This window comes from Chrysemys picta, chromosome 8 (assembly GCF_011386835.1).
Source record: "Chrysemys picta bellii isolate R12L10 chromosome 8, ASM1138683v2, whole genome shotgun sequence".
NCBI lineage: Eukaryota > Metazoa > Chordata > Testudines > Emydidae > Chrysemys > Chrysemys picta.
This window is the reverse complement of record NC_088798.1, coordinates 16,954,520-16,970,291: the sequence shown is the minus strand read 5'-3', so window position 1 is coordinate 16,970,291 and position 15,772 is coordinate 16,954,520. Positions and strand designations below refer to the sequence as shown.

The 15,772-nt window shown below is 42.5% G+C and overlaps 1 protein-coding gene across 5 annotated transcripts in view; it reads left to right on the top strand.

Annotated features, from left to right (window-relative positions):
* KANK4 (KN motif and ankyrin repeat domains 4) overlaps positions 1 to 15,772 on the top strand; it is a 56,786-nt gene that overhangs the window by 23,769 nt on the left and 17,245 nt on the right. For 3 of the 5 annotated variants that reach the window (XM_008167868.4, XM_042851386.2, XM_065553941.1), the window contains exons 2-7: positions 2,640 to 2,720; positions 4,570 to 6,648; positions 7,715 to 7,826; positions 11,116 to 11,346; positions 12,478 to 12,565; positions 14,534 to 14,753. In XM_008167868.4, coding sequence (XP_008166090.2) covers positions 2,705 to 2,720; positions 4,570 to 6,648; positions 7,715 to 7,826; positions 11,116 to 11,346; positions 12,478 to 12,565; positions 14,534 to 14,753 — 2,746 coding nt within the window. In that variant the 5' untranslated portion in view covers positions 2,640 to 2,704. Of the gene's footprint in view, positions 1 to 802; positions 865 to 2,639; positions 2,721 to 4,569; positions 6,649 to 7,714; positions 7,827 to 11,115; positions 11,347 to 12,477; positions 12,566 to 14,533; positions 14,754 to 15,772 lie in introns of all 5 variants that reach the window. The other 2 variants (XM_042851388.2, XM_042851389.2) reach the window with 2 other exon arrangements.

Genomic DNA, 15,772 nt, shown 5'->3' with positions numbered 1-15,772 from the left:
TCTGTTACACTATCCAGTTATAATTGTGTATAAGGTAGTAACCTGGGGATCATATTAATGTTTTCTTTATAGTAATGTCTTTTGGAAGACTCCATCACACTCAGATGCAGAGACCACACTTGTTTAATGCAGCAATAAGTTTCTTAACAATTAGTTGTGGTTTCATAAAAATATTTTCATAATTTTAAATGGGTAACACAGCACAGTTTAATCTCATTTTCTCTAGTGTCCTTATTTGAAAGCTCTATAATTTAAGCACTTCATTTCAATGTCGTAAAACATACATACCAGCAGCATCTGTCCCATTTTTGGGCAGCTCTTCTAAAAATTAAAACAGAAATAAATTAGGTTAAAATTCAAACCAATCTCACAGGAAGAGAGGCATTTAAGGGATAAAGAATGGAGAATTAAGACAAGCTATGTTTTCAGAAGAACATTTTATTTTAAATGAAGACGTGGACAGACATAGGAAAGCTGCAGAGAAGAAGTCTCTTGCACCAACCATGATGAGATTGGGTGGAGGGGCAGAGAAGAGATCAATACTAGATAAGTGGAATGACTGACACAGTGAGGGTTAAAGGCAATAAATGTGGCTGGGGCAAGTCCATGGAGGGTTTTAATACTATGGGCCAAATGCTGAAGTCCTTCCTCAGGCGAAACTGTAAGAGTTAAAAAGTGAACAAGGGGCTTGGAATGTGGACCAAGAAGAGCAATTTGAATTGGCTCCTGAATGAATGGATAGTCAGCAGAGCTGGCTTGGAATGGGTTTAAGTTGATTGCACTTCTTTGTACTTTTGAGCAGGTGGCAGTGGAATTCTGAGCATGCTGGAGTCCGACACAGAGTAAGGAACTGCAGTAGCTGAGGTGACAGGAGCTGGAAGCATAGAGGGGGAAACGAGGCAGGGCATGCCTGGGCAATGGTGCTGAAGAGGGCAGCTGTGTGGAAAACAATCAGGCGGCATCTCCCCCTCTTCACCCACTTCTGCCAATAGGGCTAATGAGATGAGGGCGGTTCTTGACTAGTTATCTGCCCTTCCCCCACACACTTGGTCCAGGGTTTGCATTCAGTGAGTCTCCACCCTCAGCAGCTTCTGAAACTGGACATTATTGAGCAGCTCTTTGCTCTCCCACACAACTTAGTCTGTCTTATGCCAGGGGCTGGGGGAATTTCCCCAGTAGTTCAGCTCTCCCGCGTTGTCTACCTCCTTCCCTTCTGGCTCTTGTGAACTTGCAATTCATGCACCTTTTTTCTGCTCTCTTGAGTACAGGCATGGGTGAAAGATCAGAGGTTTGGGCACCCTGAGGGACTGCCTGCTGCAGAGAGGTTCAGGAGGGGCCGGCCCCGGGGCAGTAGGCTGAAATCAGAGTTTTTCCAACGTTGGTCAGAATGAGAGTTGAGGTCAGGGCTCTTCAAGCCTTCAACCCCATTAGAGACTTGGTGCACTGGGGGCAAGGCTGCACTCTCGTAGTTCTAGCATGGTTCCAGCCCTGGGAGCAGCAGAAGGTGGATTTCCAGCCTGCACTGGGCAGGTCTTCCCTGCCTCTCTTTCCAGGGATAAACCCAGATCTTAAAGAAAGTTCTCCCTTTGAGGTTACAAACCCACCTCAAAAAACATGAGGGACCCAAAGTCTCCTCCTGTAAGCTGGGAAATCATCCTCCCATTCTGGCCCTGACTTTCTTTTCCTGTCTGGTATATACACTAGTGGGCTTGGTTGCCTGATGAGCTCCAGTTGCCTTGACCTTGTTAGAATCCAGCCACCAGGCATAGAAGAAGTAGGGACTTCCCATCCGACTTGGCTTGGGTGTCCTCAGTCCCAACATCCACAGTCCTCTTGAGATCCTTGGAGTCCTATACGCCATCACTCAGAATCAGGAGAAGATAAGCGGGGAGGGAGCGTTGAAGGACGATGATCATGTTCTAGACAATGAAGAGTCTGAGTCGAAGAGACAGATGGAGTTATATGTTCCTGCAAGAAGCACGACTGTGTTTTAGTCATTTAGCTGAAGGGTTATCTTAATATGATCGACCACACACTGAAATAATGGGGTTTGTGTTAAAGATATTTAGTAGCAGTTTTGAATCTTTGGCTGCTTTAAGCAAAGAAATGCCAAACAAGCCACCACTCTATGTAGCCGTATATACCCCTGGCTCTTTTCACCAGGAGATGAAATATCACACAGTATATAAATTACAGACTATATCTCATAGTAATCAATGTATTTTGGCTAAAGAGTTCATATACCATCTATTACAGATCTCAGGCTAACAGCTAATTAAAGCAGCATCTCATTGTGATGTGTCTAGGAAGCAGGAATTGTTACCACTAGAAGAGAAAATATTGATTTAAATATTATTGAAAATGTTTTCTGTACACCATCTGGCTACAGAATACTTCAAGTAAGAGGCAAGGTACTGCAACAACAGTAACTAACGTCAACTGTACTCCCGGAAGGACCTGACTTTTGTTGTACCAAAAAGATTTTTTTTTAAATCACATTGTTCAGCAGTGGCCATTCTGGCTAACTGAGGAGTTTCTTACAGCTAGATGGAAGACCTTACACATGGATGGGGTGTGGTGTACTTGGGCTTTGAAATAAATACTGAGACTTTGTCTAAATGTCCTTTTAATTTTTTTAGGTGCACAAAGTCTTATTGACTCGTTGGATGATGTTTAACTGACAGCCTGGACCACATTCCACATTATGGAGAAAGCAGATGGTATGGAGGTTGTGTTTTTACTTAAACACTGTTGAATGGAACTCTTTTATCATTTAAAAAATATTAAACCAAGGTCTTTTGTTTATACAGTAAATAATTCATGCTCTTCTAACTGTATGGAGACATGTTTTCCAACAATAAAAATATGCAAGGTTTGTGCATCGTTCAAGACACACACGATGCACTCTTGTTTTGCTCTGATTTGTGATTATTGTAGCAGAGAATAAGTATGATAGTTCTATTGTTTACAGTGGAGTTTCAAGCACTGTGTATGGTGCTTTCAGATAAGATCATAAAGACAAAGGTCTTGTATATTCTGTATGGACATTAATGATCCCCTTCTACCTTTCAAAAGAGAAGTAGGGCTTTGCCTTGGTGTCACTTTACACAAAATTTTCCTTCCTCATTCCACTATTTCCAGTATGCTGGCTTCCTCCCCAGAGGTGGCTGCATTTCAGTGGTGCTGTTTGCAGGGCCGGCGCAACCCATTAGGCGACATAGGCGGTCGCCTATGGCACTACAATTTGGGGGACGGCGACCGCGGCGGTATTTCGGTGGTGGGACCTTCTGCCACCTCTGTGGGGGGCAGCATTTCGGGGCGGGACCTTCCGCTGCCTAGGGCGGCAGAAAAGCTGGCGGCGCTCCTGGCTGTTTGTATAAAGGGCTTGGGAAACCTTTGAGATGAAAGGTCTATATCTATGCCAAATTCTCATCAGCCCCTGCAAGACGGCTTCACAAGGGCAGTGGCAAAGGGAAGAATGCTCAAACATTTTCAGTCTTGGGTAACTACAGTTAGGCACTGATACCCATATTTAAATCAATGGCCTGATTTTCAGAGATTCTTAGCAGTCCTAACTCACCACAACTTCATGGGTTCACATTTGAAAATCAGGACACTTATTTTGTTTCCTGAATTTGGATTTAGGTGCTTAACTTTAACCGCACTAGTTCGAAAATTTGGGCCTATGAATTTTGCGGGCTGTGGATTTTACTATAAGTTCTATCCATTCCATCAACTTGCCAAGCACCCTGCCTTTTAGAGGTATTCTTTGTTTTCAAAGGACAACTAGGGTGACAATGTTTGTCCATAGGGCCAACCAATGTCTCGTTGCCTGACTTGCAAAAAGCTCCAAATGTAATTGTCATGGATAATTTCTATCGTCTGGTTTGTAGCTGGATTTCTTATACACTAGAATTAGGATTTATTATACATCAGCAGCTTTTTAATACTTAGACAAATTTGTAGTTCAGCCTATCAAACCTGCTATTTACATAATTGCCAATTAAAATAATGATTTAGCAAATTCCAGTGCAACAATTACATGAGTCAGCTCCAGAAAACAAGATTATACATTTGCATGCGTTGCTCTGTGGCTATATCTCTAATCAGACTCGACATTAGCATTACAAATGACAAACTACAAACCATTCCTTCTCCCTTTTCCTGGTAGATGCAGGCTAACTGCATAATGATTTAGGAAGGCAGCCGGCTGGCATTTCAGCATTTTGTGCATACTGATGAGATCCCTGATTCTCAGCTGTGCTGCAGCTGCCTTTTGGCTCCTTCAGGCTATTGATAGTTGCTGAACATTAGAACAGCCTTCAGACTGCTCTAACTTACCCCAGAGGACTGGATCAATGCACAGCCAGCCCTCCCTGTCCACGCACTCCATGCTGTTTCCTCAGCCACAGCCAAGGATTGGGTCTGAGGAGCGGAAGATGAATGGGAAAGGTATAAAGCTGAGACAAAATAAATCATTGCTGACCTCTTTTTTTCTGCTGCAAACTTGGTTAGATTTTTTTTTTAATTAATTTATTTTTTAAAATGTAATGTCTCATTTTATTTCAGCTGGCAATCAGCCATCAAAACCCGCTGAGGATAAAGATCAACCCAGAAGTCTCCCTTATTCTGTTGAAACGCCCTATGGCTTCCATTTAGACCTGGACTTTCTGAAATATGTGGATGACATTGAAAAAGGAAATACCATTAAAAGGGTTCACATTCACAGGAAGGCCAAACAGCCAAAGTTCAGCACGCTGCCTCGGAATTTCAGCCTGCCTGAGAATAGATCCCGTGCGTACGCTTCCTCCCCCAATAAGAGCTGGACTGCAACCTGTTCATTTGCACAGAGGAAGGCATCACTAGGGGCAGAAGAAACCACCTGTCTTATCACATCGTATGACTCACCACAATCTTTAACTGCAGAGGAGCCAAGTTACAGAAAAAAGGCTCTTTTAGCAGAAACAATCAGACAAGCAGAGGTCATCCACCATGAAGAAGAGCCCGGCAGCTGTAGAGGGAGGCCACAGCTGTTAAGGGCTTCCAGCATGCCAGCCAAACTTCTACCAAGTAAAAGTTCAGAAGAGGAAAGTCAGTGCTCCAAGCCTTCTCAGCCCTCGGCACTGTCTCAGCCTTGTGATGGAAAGAGCTTCACAGAAATTCCCTTTAGCCCTGCAAAGGAGTTACTGGATTCACACTATTCTGATAGTGTCACATTACATTTCCCCAAAGAGCCAAGGAATGTGCAAGAGCAAATCAAAGTGGTGTTCCAGAAAAATGAGCAGCCTGAGGGACAACAGGTGAAAGCCATCCCCGAGCTGGATCCCCAACCCTTAGAGTTTCCTAGGGAGAGAATGCTAATCCAATCTCCACATCAAAGCCAGCATTTCATAGCTCAAGAGCTGCTCCTGGTTACAGAGAGTGGAGGAGAGGAATGCTACGCACCAGAGACAAATAAATGTCCTGAATTAGTCAAGGATGAATCAATCTCATCAAATGCCCCCAAGTTTATGCCTGAAAATGAGAACCGTGAAGAAATAAAATTAAACATAAGTGAGATCATGCCATGTGCACCAGAGAAGACTGAAGTTAGAAGTGTTTGGGCTAGAGCAAATGAGGAAAACGTAGATCCTGAACCTTTGCTTTGTGACACAGTAGAACCCAGCAGGATCACAGCATTGAAACAACAGATCACTGTTCTGGAGGAGCAACTAAATAGCAAAATAGAGGAACTTGAGCAGATCAAAGTAGTGCTGAAGCAGCAGGATAGTGAGATCAAAGCAAAGGAGAGAAGCATTAAAATACTGGCAAGTTCCAAAGCTCAACTGGAAGAGAAACTTTGTCAGGAAAACACCAAAGAAACTGAACCGTCCAAGCAGGATGGAAATGTCCTGCAATACCATGATGCTGCAGTAAACACTGAACTTATGCAAGCAAACACGTTTAAGGAGGCCTATGACAAGGGTGTCAATGTTAATATTCCAGTCGCTACAGAATCTGTAGGATGTGGTACCTATGGAGTGGACAACGTGAACTTGCAGGCTAAGGAGTTAAGAAGAATGCCTGTTCATACGGATCAGGGGTTGGCAGCTGTTCACACTGGTGTCAGAGAGGAAGGGGCTGCATCTCTTGCCAAACAGATAGGAACTGGAATTGACACTGAGCCTCCTGTCTTTACATCATGCTTCACTGAGCTGAAGATAGATGAACAGATCAATGATGACTGTCAACATCAAAGAAACAGCTATGACAGACAGTCTTGTGCTGCTAGCTCTCTGATTGGAGAAAGCTGTTCAAGAACAGGAAGAGCTGACTCGAATGGAAATAAACCAGGTGGAAATAAACCAGTTTTTGCCGGGGATGTAAAGCAAGATCTGATTGAGGAGGAAAACCATACAGAACAACAAGATTCCTCTGCAGATGACCCCATAGGCCAATATGTTAAAAAAATCCAGGAGCTTTTGCAAGAGCAGTGGATGTGCTTGGAGCATGGCTATCCAGAGTTAGCAAGCGCTATTAAACACCCTGCATCGAAGCTTAGTTCCATCCAGAATCAGATAGTTAATTCCTTAAACTTGCTGTTATCTGCCTATTCTACCCAAGCACCATCAGATAAGGAGAACTCGAACACGCAGTATCAACAGTTGGGTAAATAACATCGGCACAGGTCTAAACGCATCCGGGCCGATTCTTCTCTCACTTGCACCAGCATCAATTAGCAGTAACTCCGTTGAAGTCAATGGTGTTACATCAATGTAGAGCCAGTGTCAGTGAGAACAGAAACAGGCTCTTTGTGTTTCTTAAGTATAGATGAGAGAGGTAATCTTTATAGCACGGTGTAAAACTTTGACGTTTTACTTGAAGTTTTACACACAATCTGAACTTTTCGAAGTTCCCTTATGCTATTGAGAGGGACTGGTCCGTCAGGTAGAGTTGCTCATCACTTTTCTTAATTGGGTTTTATGATTCTGCACTTCATTAGTGAGCACAGGGCCAGATCCTCATCTGGTGTAAATCAGCATTAACTTCAATGGAGCTAAGCCAGTTCACACCAGGTTGTGGACCATGGTATTTAAAAAGACCTGTGCCCTTTAAGATAAATAACTAATAAATATTCCATGTGAAATTAGGTTATTTTGTTCTTTTGTGGCCTGATCCTCATTTATATTGTCTCCTCTACACTGCCAGAGGGGGGTATTAGTGTAATTAAATCCAAGGCCTCTAGTTTCAAGCAATATAACATGAAAGGATGTGAATTCAGGTGCAGTAATTCATTTCTGTAGTGTTATATAGAAGGCTGACACTAAGAGTGTTACCGAGGACACTATGCATGAATTTCAATGACAACATCAATATCCAAAGTGCAAAAAGACCTAATTAAGGGGTTGTAGTAGAATATTATTATACCAGTAAAGCCTACTTATATTAGGACAAGATGCAGATACTTACCAGTCATTTATAGATGTGTGTCAGATCTCCATCCTTGTTTTAATGGTGGTAGCCCAGATTTAGACTATACAGCTGCCTCTGCAGTTCTGTAAGGTATATAAGGTCCTTCATAAGGTAACATGTAACATAAACCCAAGATACCTAGATAAGTGTGACATAATTGTGCTTATGCTCTGTAGTTTGTTCCAGGCATACAAATAAAGTTGAGACTAACAATTATGACAACATAGATACTTTCTTAATCTCTGATTTTGTATTTTGCTAGAAATCTCTCCAACCACAAGTCTTAAATCAATCATGAAAAAGAAAGGTTATGGTTTCCATGCAGGAGGTAATGGGACCAAAAAGAATCTTCAGTTTGTTGGGGTAAATGGTGGGTAAGCATCAGATAAGAAGATAAAACTGCCTTTTCACATACAATATTATCCTCATCTGTCTCTCTCTCAGGAAATCTGTCTCTCTCTCAGGAAATATGATTTCCCCCTCCCCACAAATCTTTAATTAAAAGGCCATTTGCAATGTCATCTCTTTTATTCCTTCTTCAATCTAATATCAATAACTTTGCAGTAAAACCTGATGGGAATGACTGGGACATCGGCACGTTACAGCAATAATGAATGGTACTGGATTGACATCCTTGAAGACTGAATTCCTTTGCACGCAGGTCATTTAGGGCTTGATCCAAAACCTCAAAGTCATTGGGAATCTTTCCATTAACTTCAATGGGCCTTGCACAGGCAGCCACACCCTGCCATCAAAAGTGCCTCAGTTTTGGCCTAAAAGAAGTTCTATGTATGCCTATTCAGTCCTTGGTCTCTCTATAACGACAGCCAACAAAAGTGCCAGTCAGTGCTGTGATAGGAGTGGGGATTATGTGGACACTTGTTCACTAAGAACTGAACGGAGACCAATACATGTAATATATTTTCATTATCATCAACTTGGAAACTCAGAGTCTGATCCAATTCCTGCTCAAGTAAATGGAAGTTCTTCAATTGATTGCAGTGGGAGATGGATGAGGGTCTACACTACCAGATGAGTCAGGTACTGAAAGGAAGGATGGTCCAGTTGTTGAGGCATTCACCTGGGTCCTGTGGGATCCAGGTTTGATTCTCTGCACTGTCTTAGGTTTCCTTTGTGACCTTGGGCAAGTCACTTAGTCTCTCTCTGCCTCAGTTCTGCAACTGCAAAATGGGGATAGTACTCCCCTACCTCACAGGGATGTTGTGAGAATAACTACATTAAAAGAGTCTGAGGCATTCTGATACTACGTTAGCAGGGGGCCCGTAAGTATATAAGATAGATAGAAATTGCACTATGGAATTTTTCAGTTACATCTAATCTAATTTGCACTGAGCAAAATCCATGACCATCATAAGAATTAGGCATTCGTGAACTCAGCTGAATTTCTTGTGGACCAAAGTCCATACCGCTCAAGCTGGTATGAATTAACATCTTTGTTGAGAGTCTCAGCAGAGAGGCCAAGGATTGAATTGAGACAAAATGGCATTTTACCCTAGAAATGGTCTTTCTGGGCAAGGTCTGAGGCACATTGTTTGGGCAGCATGATGGAATCTTACCCCTTTGCCCCGTTCTGCTGATTAATTGACATCTGTTTCCAGTGTCGACACTCTGGGAGCTTTCAGGAGCACTTAAAAAGAAAGTATAAGTAAGCACTCCTTTCTAAGTGAATAAAATTAATGTAGGTTGCATTTGGGCTTGCTCTAGAAGAGAGATAAATTTGCCTGCATGCAAATTGTCACCTTACTGGGATCAATTAAAGATCAGTTATGGGGGAAAGTTGCTGCTTAAACAGACAATCATCAAAAGCCATGCTCTTAAAGATTTAAATCATGAAGTTATATATTTGATACATGAATGTGTACCGTTATGAATCCTTATCTAATAGCAGTGTTATCTCATGAGCCTTATAAGCAGAGGTGAAAGTAAGCTGGTACACCCCGGTACAGCGTACCGGCAAGAGCCGGTTTGCTGAACCAGGGTGGCCCGGCTTCCCCGGGGGCAATTTAAAGGGCCTGGGGCTCCCAGCAGGGCTGGAGCCCCAGGCCCTTTAAATTGCCACCAGAGCCCCACAGCTGGAGCCCTGGGGTAGGGCTCCGGGGGTTATTTAAAAAGTCCGGGGCTCCCGCTGCTTCTACTGCCCCAGCCCTTTAAATAGCCACCGGAGCCCCACCGCCACTCCGGCGGTGGGGTAGGGCTCCTGGGGTAGGGCTCCGGCGGCTATTTAAAGGGCTGGGGCGGTAGAAGCAGGGGAGCTCCGGGCCCTTTAAATAGCCCTCGGAGCCTGGGGGTGGGGAGGGCTCCAGAGGCTATTTAAAGGGCCCGGGGCTCCAGCTGCCTCTGCCGGCCTGGTCCTTTAAATAGACGCGGGAGCCCCGCCGGAGCCCCGGGCAGCTGCTGCTATCCCGGGGGGGGGGGCACTTACCTTACAGGGTGGGCTGGGGCTGGGGCTGGCTCTGACTCCCTCAGCCACACCCCTTCCGCCCTAGGCCCCACCCCTTCCAGGCGCCAGAGCTGGCCCCAGCGAACCGGTAAGTCACTGGACTTACTTTCACCCTGCTTATAAGTGAAAAGCGGAATGAAACTATGAAGAGAATGTTGTTCTTTTCAGATATGTGCTGAAGTCTACCAACTGTTCTTAATATTGCTTCAGGTTTTTTGCTTCATACAGTAGACATAATTGGATAATTTGTCCAAATGAACTGCAAATGGAATATACTATAATTAAAAGTGTCCCATACATTAATAATGTCATCATGGGCCAAGTTTTCAAAAATAGCTTGTTAAGTTGCACCCACAAAATATGTATATGTGTACAAACCAAGGAGTTCTAATTCACGTCTTGCCCATGAAAAGATGCCTATTTGTGTGTGAGTGATAGTTGAGTATTATAATTATTTAAAAAAATGGATCACCCAAGGAACAGTTACAAAATGCCAATAGAAGTGACTCAGGTGAAGAATTCTTCAGCTGATTTTTATTTGTGCTGAAAGATTTATATTTTCCCCTCAATGGGCATGGACTTATGCATGTGAAATTGATCCTGGGTTTCTCTCCCTGTACTTATATGTGCTGTTGTTTACCCCAGAAGTCACTGCAGTTCAGTGGCTGAGATTCCGATAGCCTTGCTCATGCTGAGTAGTTCCTATTTCACAAGTAGTCATAAAAATCAATGGAACTACTTGTGGAGGAAGGTGGCACTCAATATAAGCAAAGATATCAGAATCTGAGCTTCAATGTGTGAAACATTTTGGGATCCTTTGGAGTAAAAGGCACCATATACATGTAACATATTAACACCACTGCTCTTAAATTAGCCAGGGGGAATTCTCTATAGAGTGACATTCCCTATCCCTAATTTTAGCAGCAAATTGCTTCGTTGGCCTGGGAAACAAGAAGACTAGAAATTGAACCCAGAGTTCCTGTGTAGTAGGTTTGAACTTCAAAGTTGGGGTCTGGATCTAGGGTTTTGGTTTGGTGCCAATCTTTTATATGGACATATTTTTACTGTGTCTAACATGCATGTCACTATGAGCCTCATCCAAGCCCATTGGAGTCATTGGGTGTCTTCAATGGGTATTGGCACAGGCCCTATAGTTGCTGAGGGGGAAGGAAAAGTGAATAATACCTGGTGTCCTCAATTAGTTACGAAACAACGTCAAGTGAAGACACCAGCTGTGAAGACAGCTCATCGGAAGGAAATTCTGACAGCGAGATGGAGAGGAAGTATGACACTTTAGAGCACAGACAGGTGAAAGCTGCCCGTGAAAACAAACATGCCTCATCTGGAGTCTCCGAGTGCACTAGACATGAAGACAATGAGCCACAGGAACTGGAAGAAATAACAATGGCTAGCATTCAACCCAAGACTGACAGGTAATCAGATAAACAGGCTAATGCAACATATTAGCGATGTTGACTAATGAACAATGGCAAATTGTGATTTTTGGTTCCAAGTTTCAGTGGAAGACTGCAGCCACTTTGTTAGCAGCAAAGTTTGTCAGAGGGTGGTGATGGACGGCAGGAGAGAGATCACTTGATCATTACCTTTAGGTTCACTCTCTCTGGGGCACCTGGCATTGGCCACTGTCAGTAGACAGGATACTGGGCTAGATGGACCTTTGGTCTGACCCAGTACGGCCATTCTTATGTTCTTATGACTGATTCTGAGTCATGCAGTACCTGTGTGGCTAGGTTATCATAATGATGCAGATACAGTAGGATAATATTGCTGGACCCATGGCTTTGTTCTCATTTCATTAAGCTTTTTTGAGAGATCTGTGCTTTTCATGGGGAAAGAACTCAAATTAAAATTACTAAAACAGGGCTTTCAGTCCTTATATTTTTCTCTGCACGAAGCATGTTACAATAGCGCATTTGCCATATATGCCAATTTTCAAACCACATGCCTAGACATTAGAATATTCATACTGTGAAAATCAGTATATCAATGGGAATTTCTGCACCATACTCTGCTCTTTGTATTTCATAAGGGGTTTTGGGCTAGAGCTATCCACGCATCATCACAACCTGTCATGTTGTACTGGTTTAGGGCCAGATGCAATGTCAATTGAAGTCAATGGAAAAACTCCCATTGACTTATGTGAGCACTTGATCAGGCTTTAAACAGCTACATATTTTCTTCAGGTTAGTACAGAATCCAAAGTTTCTCATCTTCTAATTTTGCCCTAACAGACGTTTAATTGTAACTATAGTAGATTTCCTGGAAGATCCAGGAATAAAATTGCTTTTGCATGAATTTTTGTGAAAGTGGTGATTTGTAAATATAAAAGACATTTGGTTGCCTATGTAACATGTACGATCTATGAACACTTATGCATATGCTTAACTTTATGCCCACAATCCTATCAAAGTTAATGGAACAATATGCATAATTGTTTGTTTGCAGCATTGGGGCTTAAAGATACACCCTGCAAGTTATCTTCCCAATTCAGTGTGCACTAGGTCTCTCTTACAGTGGATTTATAAGAGTGTTTTCCATTTTAGATGCAAACCCTCAGAAGATTTTCTTGATGGCTGCCTGTTACTGAGCAAACACCTTTCAGAAATAAGGACCACCAATGATAAACATTTGGTACTGGTATTTTTCAGTTGAATTTAAAATGCAACCCCCCTGTCTGTGCTGCATTTAACCATTTAGAGTTTAGACCATCCAGACAATGCTTTGCAGAATTATTGTAGCAAACCATGGGCAGCTTTATAAGGAGAGGTTGGGTCAAGGTAACTTCTGTTGGCCAGTTTTGGTTTTGAAACTCAAAACCAGCTCAAGGTTCGGTTTTAGATTCATGACCTACAGAAAAAGGGAGAAAACTTTCCAAGCTTCCTCTGTTCAATTGGGCCAGACTAAAACTGACATAAAAATTCCTTTCCCCCTTTAAATAATCTTTCCCTGCTTCTAGACTGCAAGGGGAATAAAATAACAAAAACTATGCAAAAATTCCATCCTGCATATTAAACACATGCTGGATCATGCAGCAAAGCAGTCTTCAACATTGCCAAAATACATATGGCAACTATATTTCTCCAACCTATGCCAGGGCATAGGCTGAAGCAGTGCAGGGCATAGAACCAGGAGTTGTAACAGGCTTCCAGCATTCCCCCCCAATACACACACATTCTGCTGCATTAAGCAGATCTCAGTGCAAGAGAATCTTGTACTAAACTTTAACAAGCAGAGCACTGGAGAAGGGGAAAAATTTGCCCAGCATCTCCTCCTCTTTCCGTAGCCAAGCAACTGAGGGTATGGCAAAGGCAGGGCCCTAGATCTCCAGGCGCGGGGTGGGTGAGAAGACACACATATCCCTTGCAAAAATGTGACTACATAGTCTGTAAAGAGAGCCTCAGAGAGACAGCAAATTGACTGATTGTGGGCTGGTCAGGAGAAAGACAATGATGCTTCATTAGCTTTTGCTTATTAGTAATTTTTTAAGAGTAGAACAGAGAAAAGTTCTACAGGAGCGTGCCTAATGGGAACACTGAGTGCTGAATCCTTTTTGCATACAAAGGCTGAATCACTTAGAGGAGAAACATGTAGTGCTAAAGAATTTCTTCCCTACTCTAGCTGCTGTTTGATTATTCTACACACACACATAGTTGAGGCCAGTATTTTGCCCCATCCTATGTTCTGCACAGGTCAGTAAGGCTTCCCCTTGCTGCCCTATGCCAACACATTGCAGATAGCCTCCACAGAGCCCATCCCACACTGGTGGGCATGCAGGGGATGGGGAATGTGCAGAACCTTGGGACAGCCCCCGCCCCCACCCCCTCAATCGTGATGGACAGCACAGCTGCACCAGATGGAGGAGACACACACAGTGCCAGGTATAGGACTTCTACACAGTACATTCCACCCTGGAGACGGTGGGATCCAGGAGTCAGATTGTGACTGAATCACAATTTACTTCCCAGGAAGCCTGGGCTAGTTGAGTTATGCACTTCCCCCTATGTGAGGCAAATAGAGAAGCTACAGTTTAGACCTGGATTTATAGAGTATTTGGGATAAAATTTTTATTATTATTATTTTATTATTGGAGGTAGGTAAAGAGAAGTTGGTAAAATGTTTTAATATAGATGTTAGATTGATGACATCATATAAAAATAACACAGTTGTTCTAGTTGGCCCATAAAACAGGATATAGGAGATGAGCTCAGATTTATTTGTATCCATTAATGTATCAATAAATATGAATGCTGCTTGAATTAAAGTCTAGTGATAACTTGCCCATGAGAAAATTTTTCCATGTATTCATATATAGAACTAGTCACTTTAGTTCCCTTAGGCTGGCCACTTTTCAATTAAAAACAAACTAACAAAAGCCAGTAAGAAACTACCTCTATTTTTAAAGATTTTTTTGTATTGTCTTTGCTAAAACAAACCATCCTTTTGCACTGCCAATAAGTGTGAAGTTTTCTTTGCCAGTCACAAAGTGAAAACCCCAGCCAGGGACCAACCCTAGGGTAGAGCAATAGCGAAGAGAACTGGCATCATTACTTTTTGAAAAAGTAAGGTCCTGAAAGTGACTGTGAAATGTTGGTGTTTTAGAGACACATCTTAAACATGGTCTGTCAAGAGTGGTTCCGAGTCTCTACTAGGAAATCCTCCAGCCCTGAGGTTGTTGCAGCTTATCTCAAAGAATTCAAAGCAATTCATCCCCAGCTACTGAAGATGATCATAAACTTGGCGGATGGAAATGGGAATACAGCTCTTCATTACAGTGTTTCCCATTCCAACTTTCTGATTGTGAAGCTTCTACTAGATACAGGTGGGAACTAATGCTTTGTTGTTGTTTTTGTCTGGGGTGGGAGGGAAAGGTTGGTACTTGCCAATTATTTCATATAATCACATGTAATGTCTTTTTTAGATTTAAAAATCTGGTCACCATTTAAGGGCCCAATCCTGGAAAATTTACTACCCAGCATGTGGCTGATGGAGCAACATTGGAGTCAGTGGTAGTCTTTCCAATGGCTTCAGTAGGAGTTGGATTGGGCCCCTAGATTTTTAAAGCTATTTAGATGCTTGAAGATGCAGATAAACATCTAGTGTGATTTCAATGGAATTAAGTGCCTAGGTGCTTTTGAAAATCCCACTGCGGGGGATCTTCAGGCACCTAAATACATTTAAATATTTGGCCCTTAGTGCTTACTTCAGTGGCACTAATCACAGGAGTAAGCATTGTGCTCCGCAGTTCATGTTTGCAAGATCAGACCCTTTGATTGTAATAGTGGTCTCTAGCTCGGCAGCGAGAACCGCATTCTTAACTATTGAACTTTTAGCTCCTACTGTAAAGAATTAAACGTCCAGCTGAGATTTTATCAGATAAAATGCAGGCACTTTCCAGACAGAATAATGAAGCTTTTTGCCTTGCTTGGTTGGCAAGACACTCTGTTAAATGTTAGGGAAATGGCATATTATCATACACATCTATAAACCCATTGTTTAACAGACTTCCAAGCAACCCCAGAATATTGAGAGAAGTTTGTTCTGCTCTTTTAGAAAATACCCCAAGGCAACTAAGCTCAACGGGGAATATTTAAATGTTTAGGCACAGTAAATAAGAAGGCTGAGAGTATAACAGCACACGCTGGAACAGTAGGAGTGATGCATTTCTAAATAGAATTAGCCTATTTGCTGTGTATAAAATGAACAGAGTCATTTGTCAAGTGCATAAAAGTGTCAGAATTAGAATAGTCCAAATTGCATGCTGCATCTCTATTTAGATCAGCTACTGAAACATATTTACTATGAATGTTCATTCACATTTTGAAACAAATTTATCTTGAA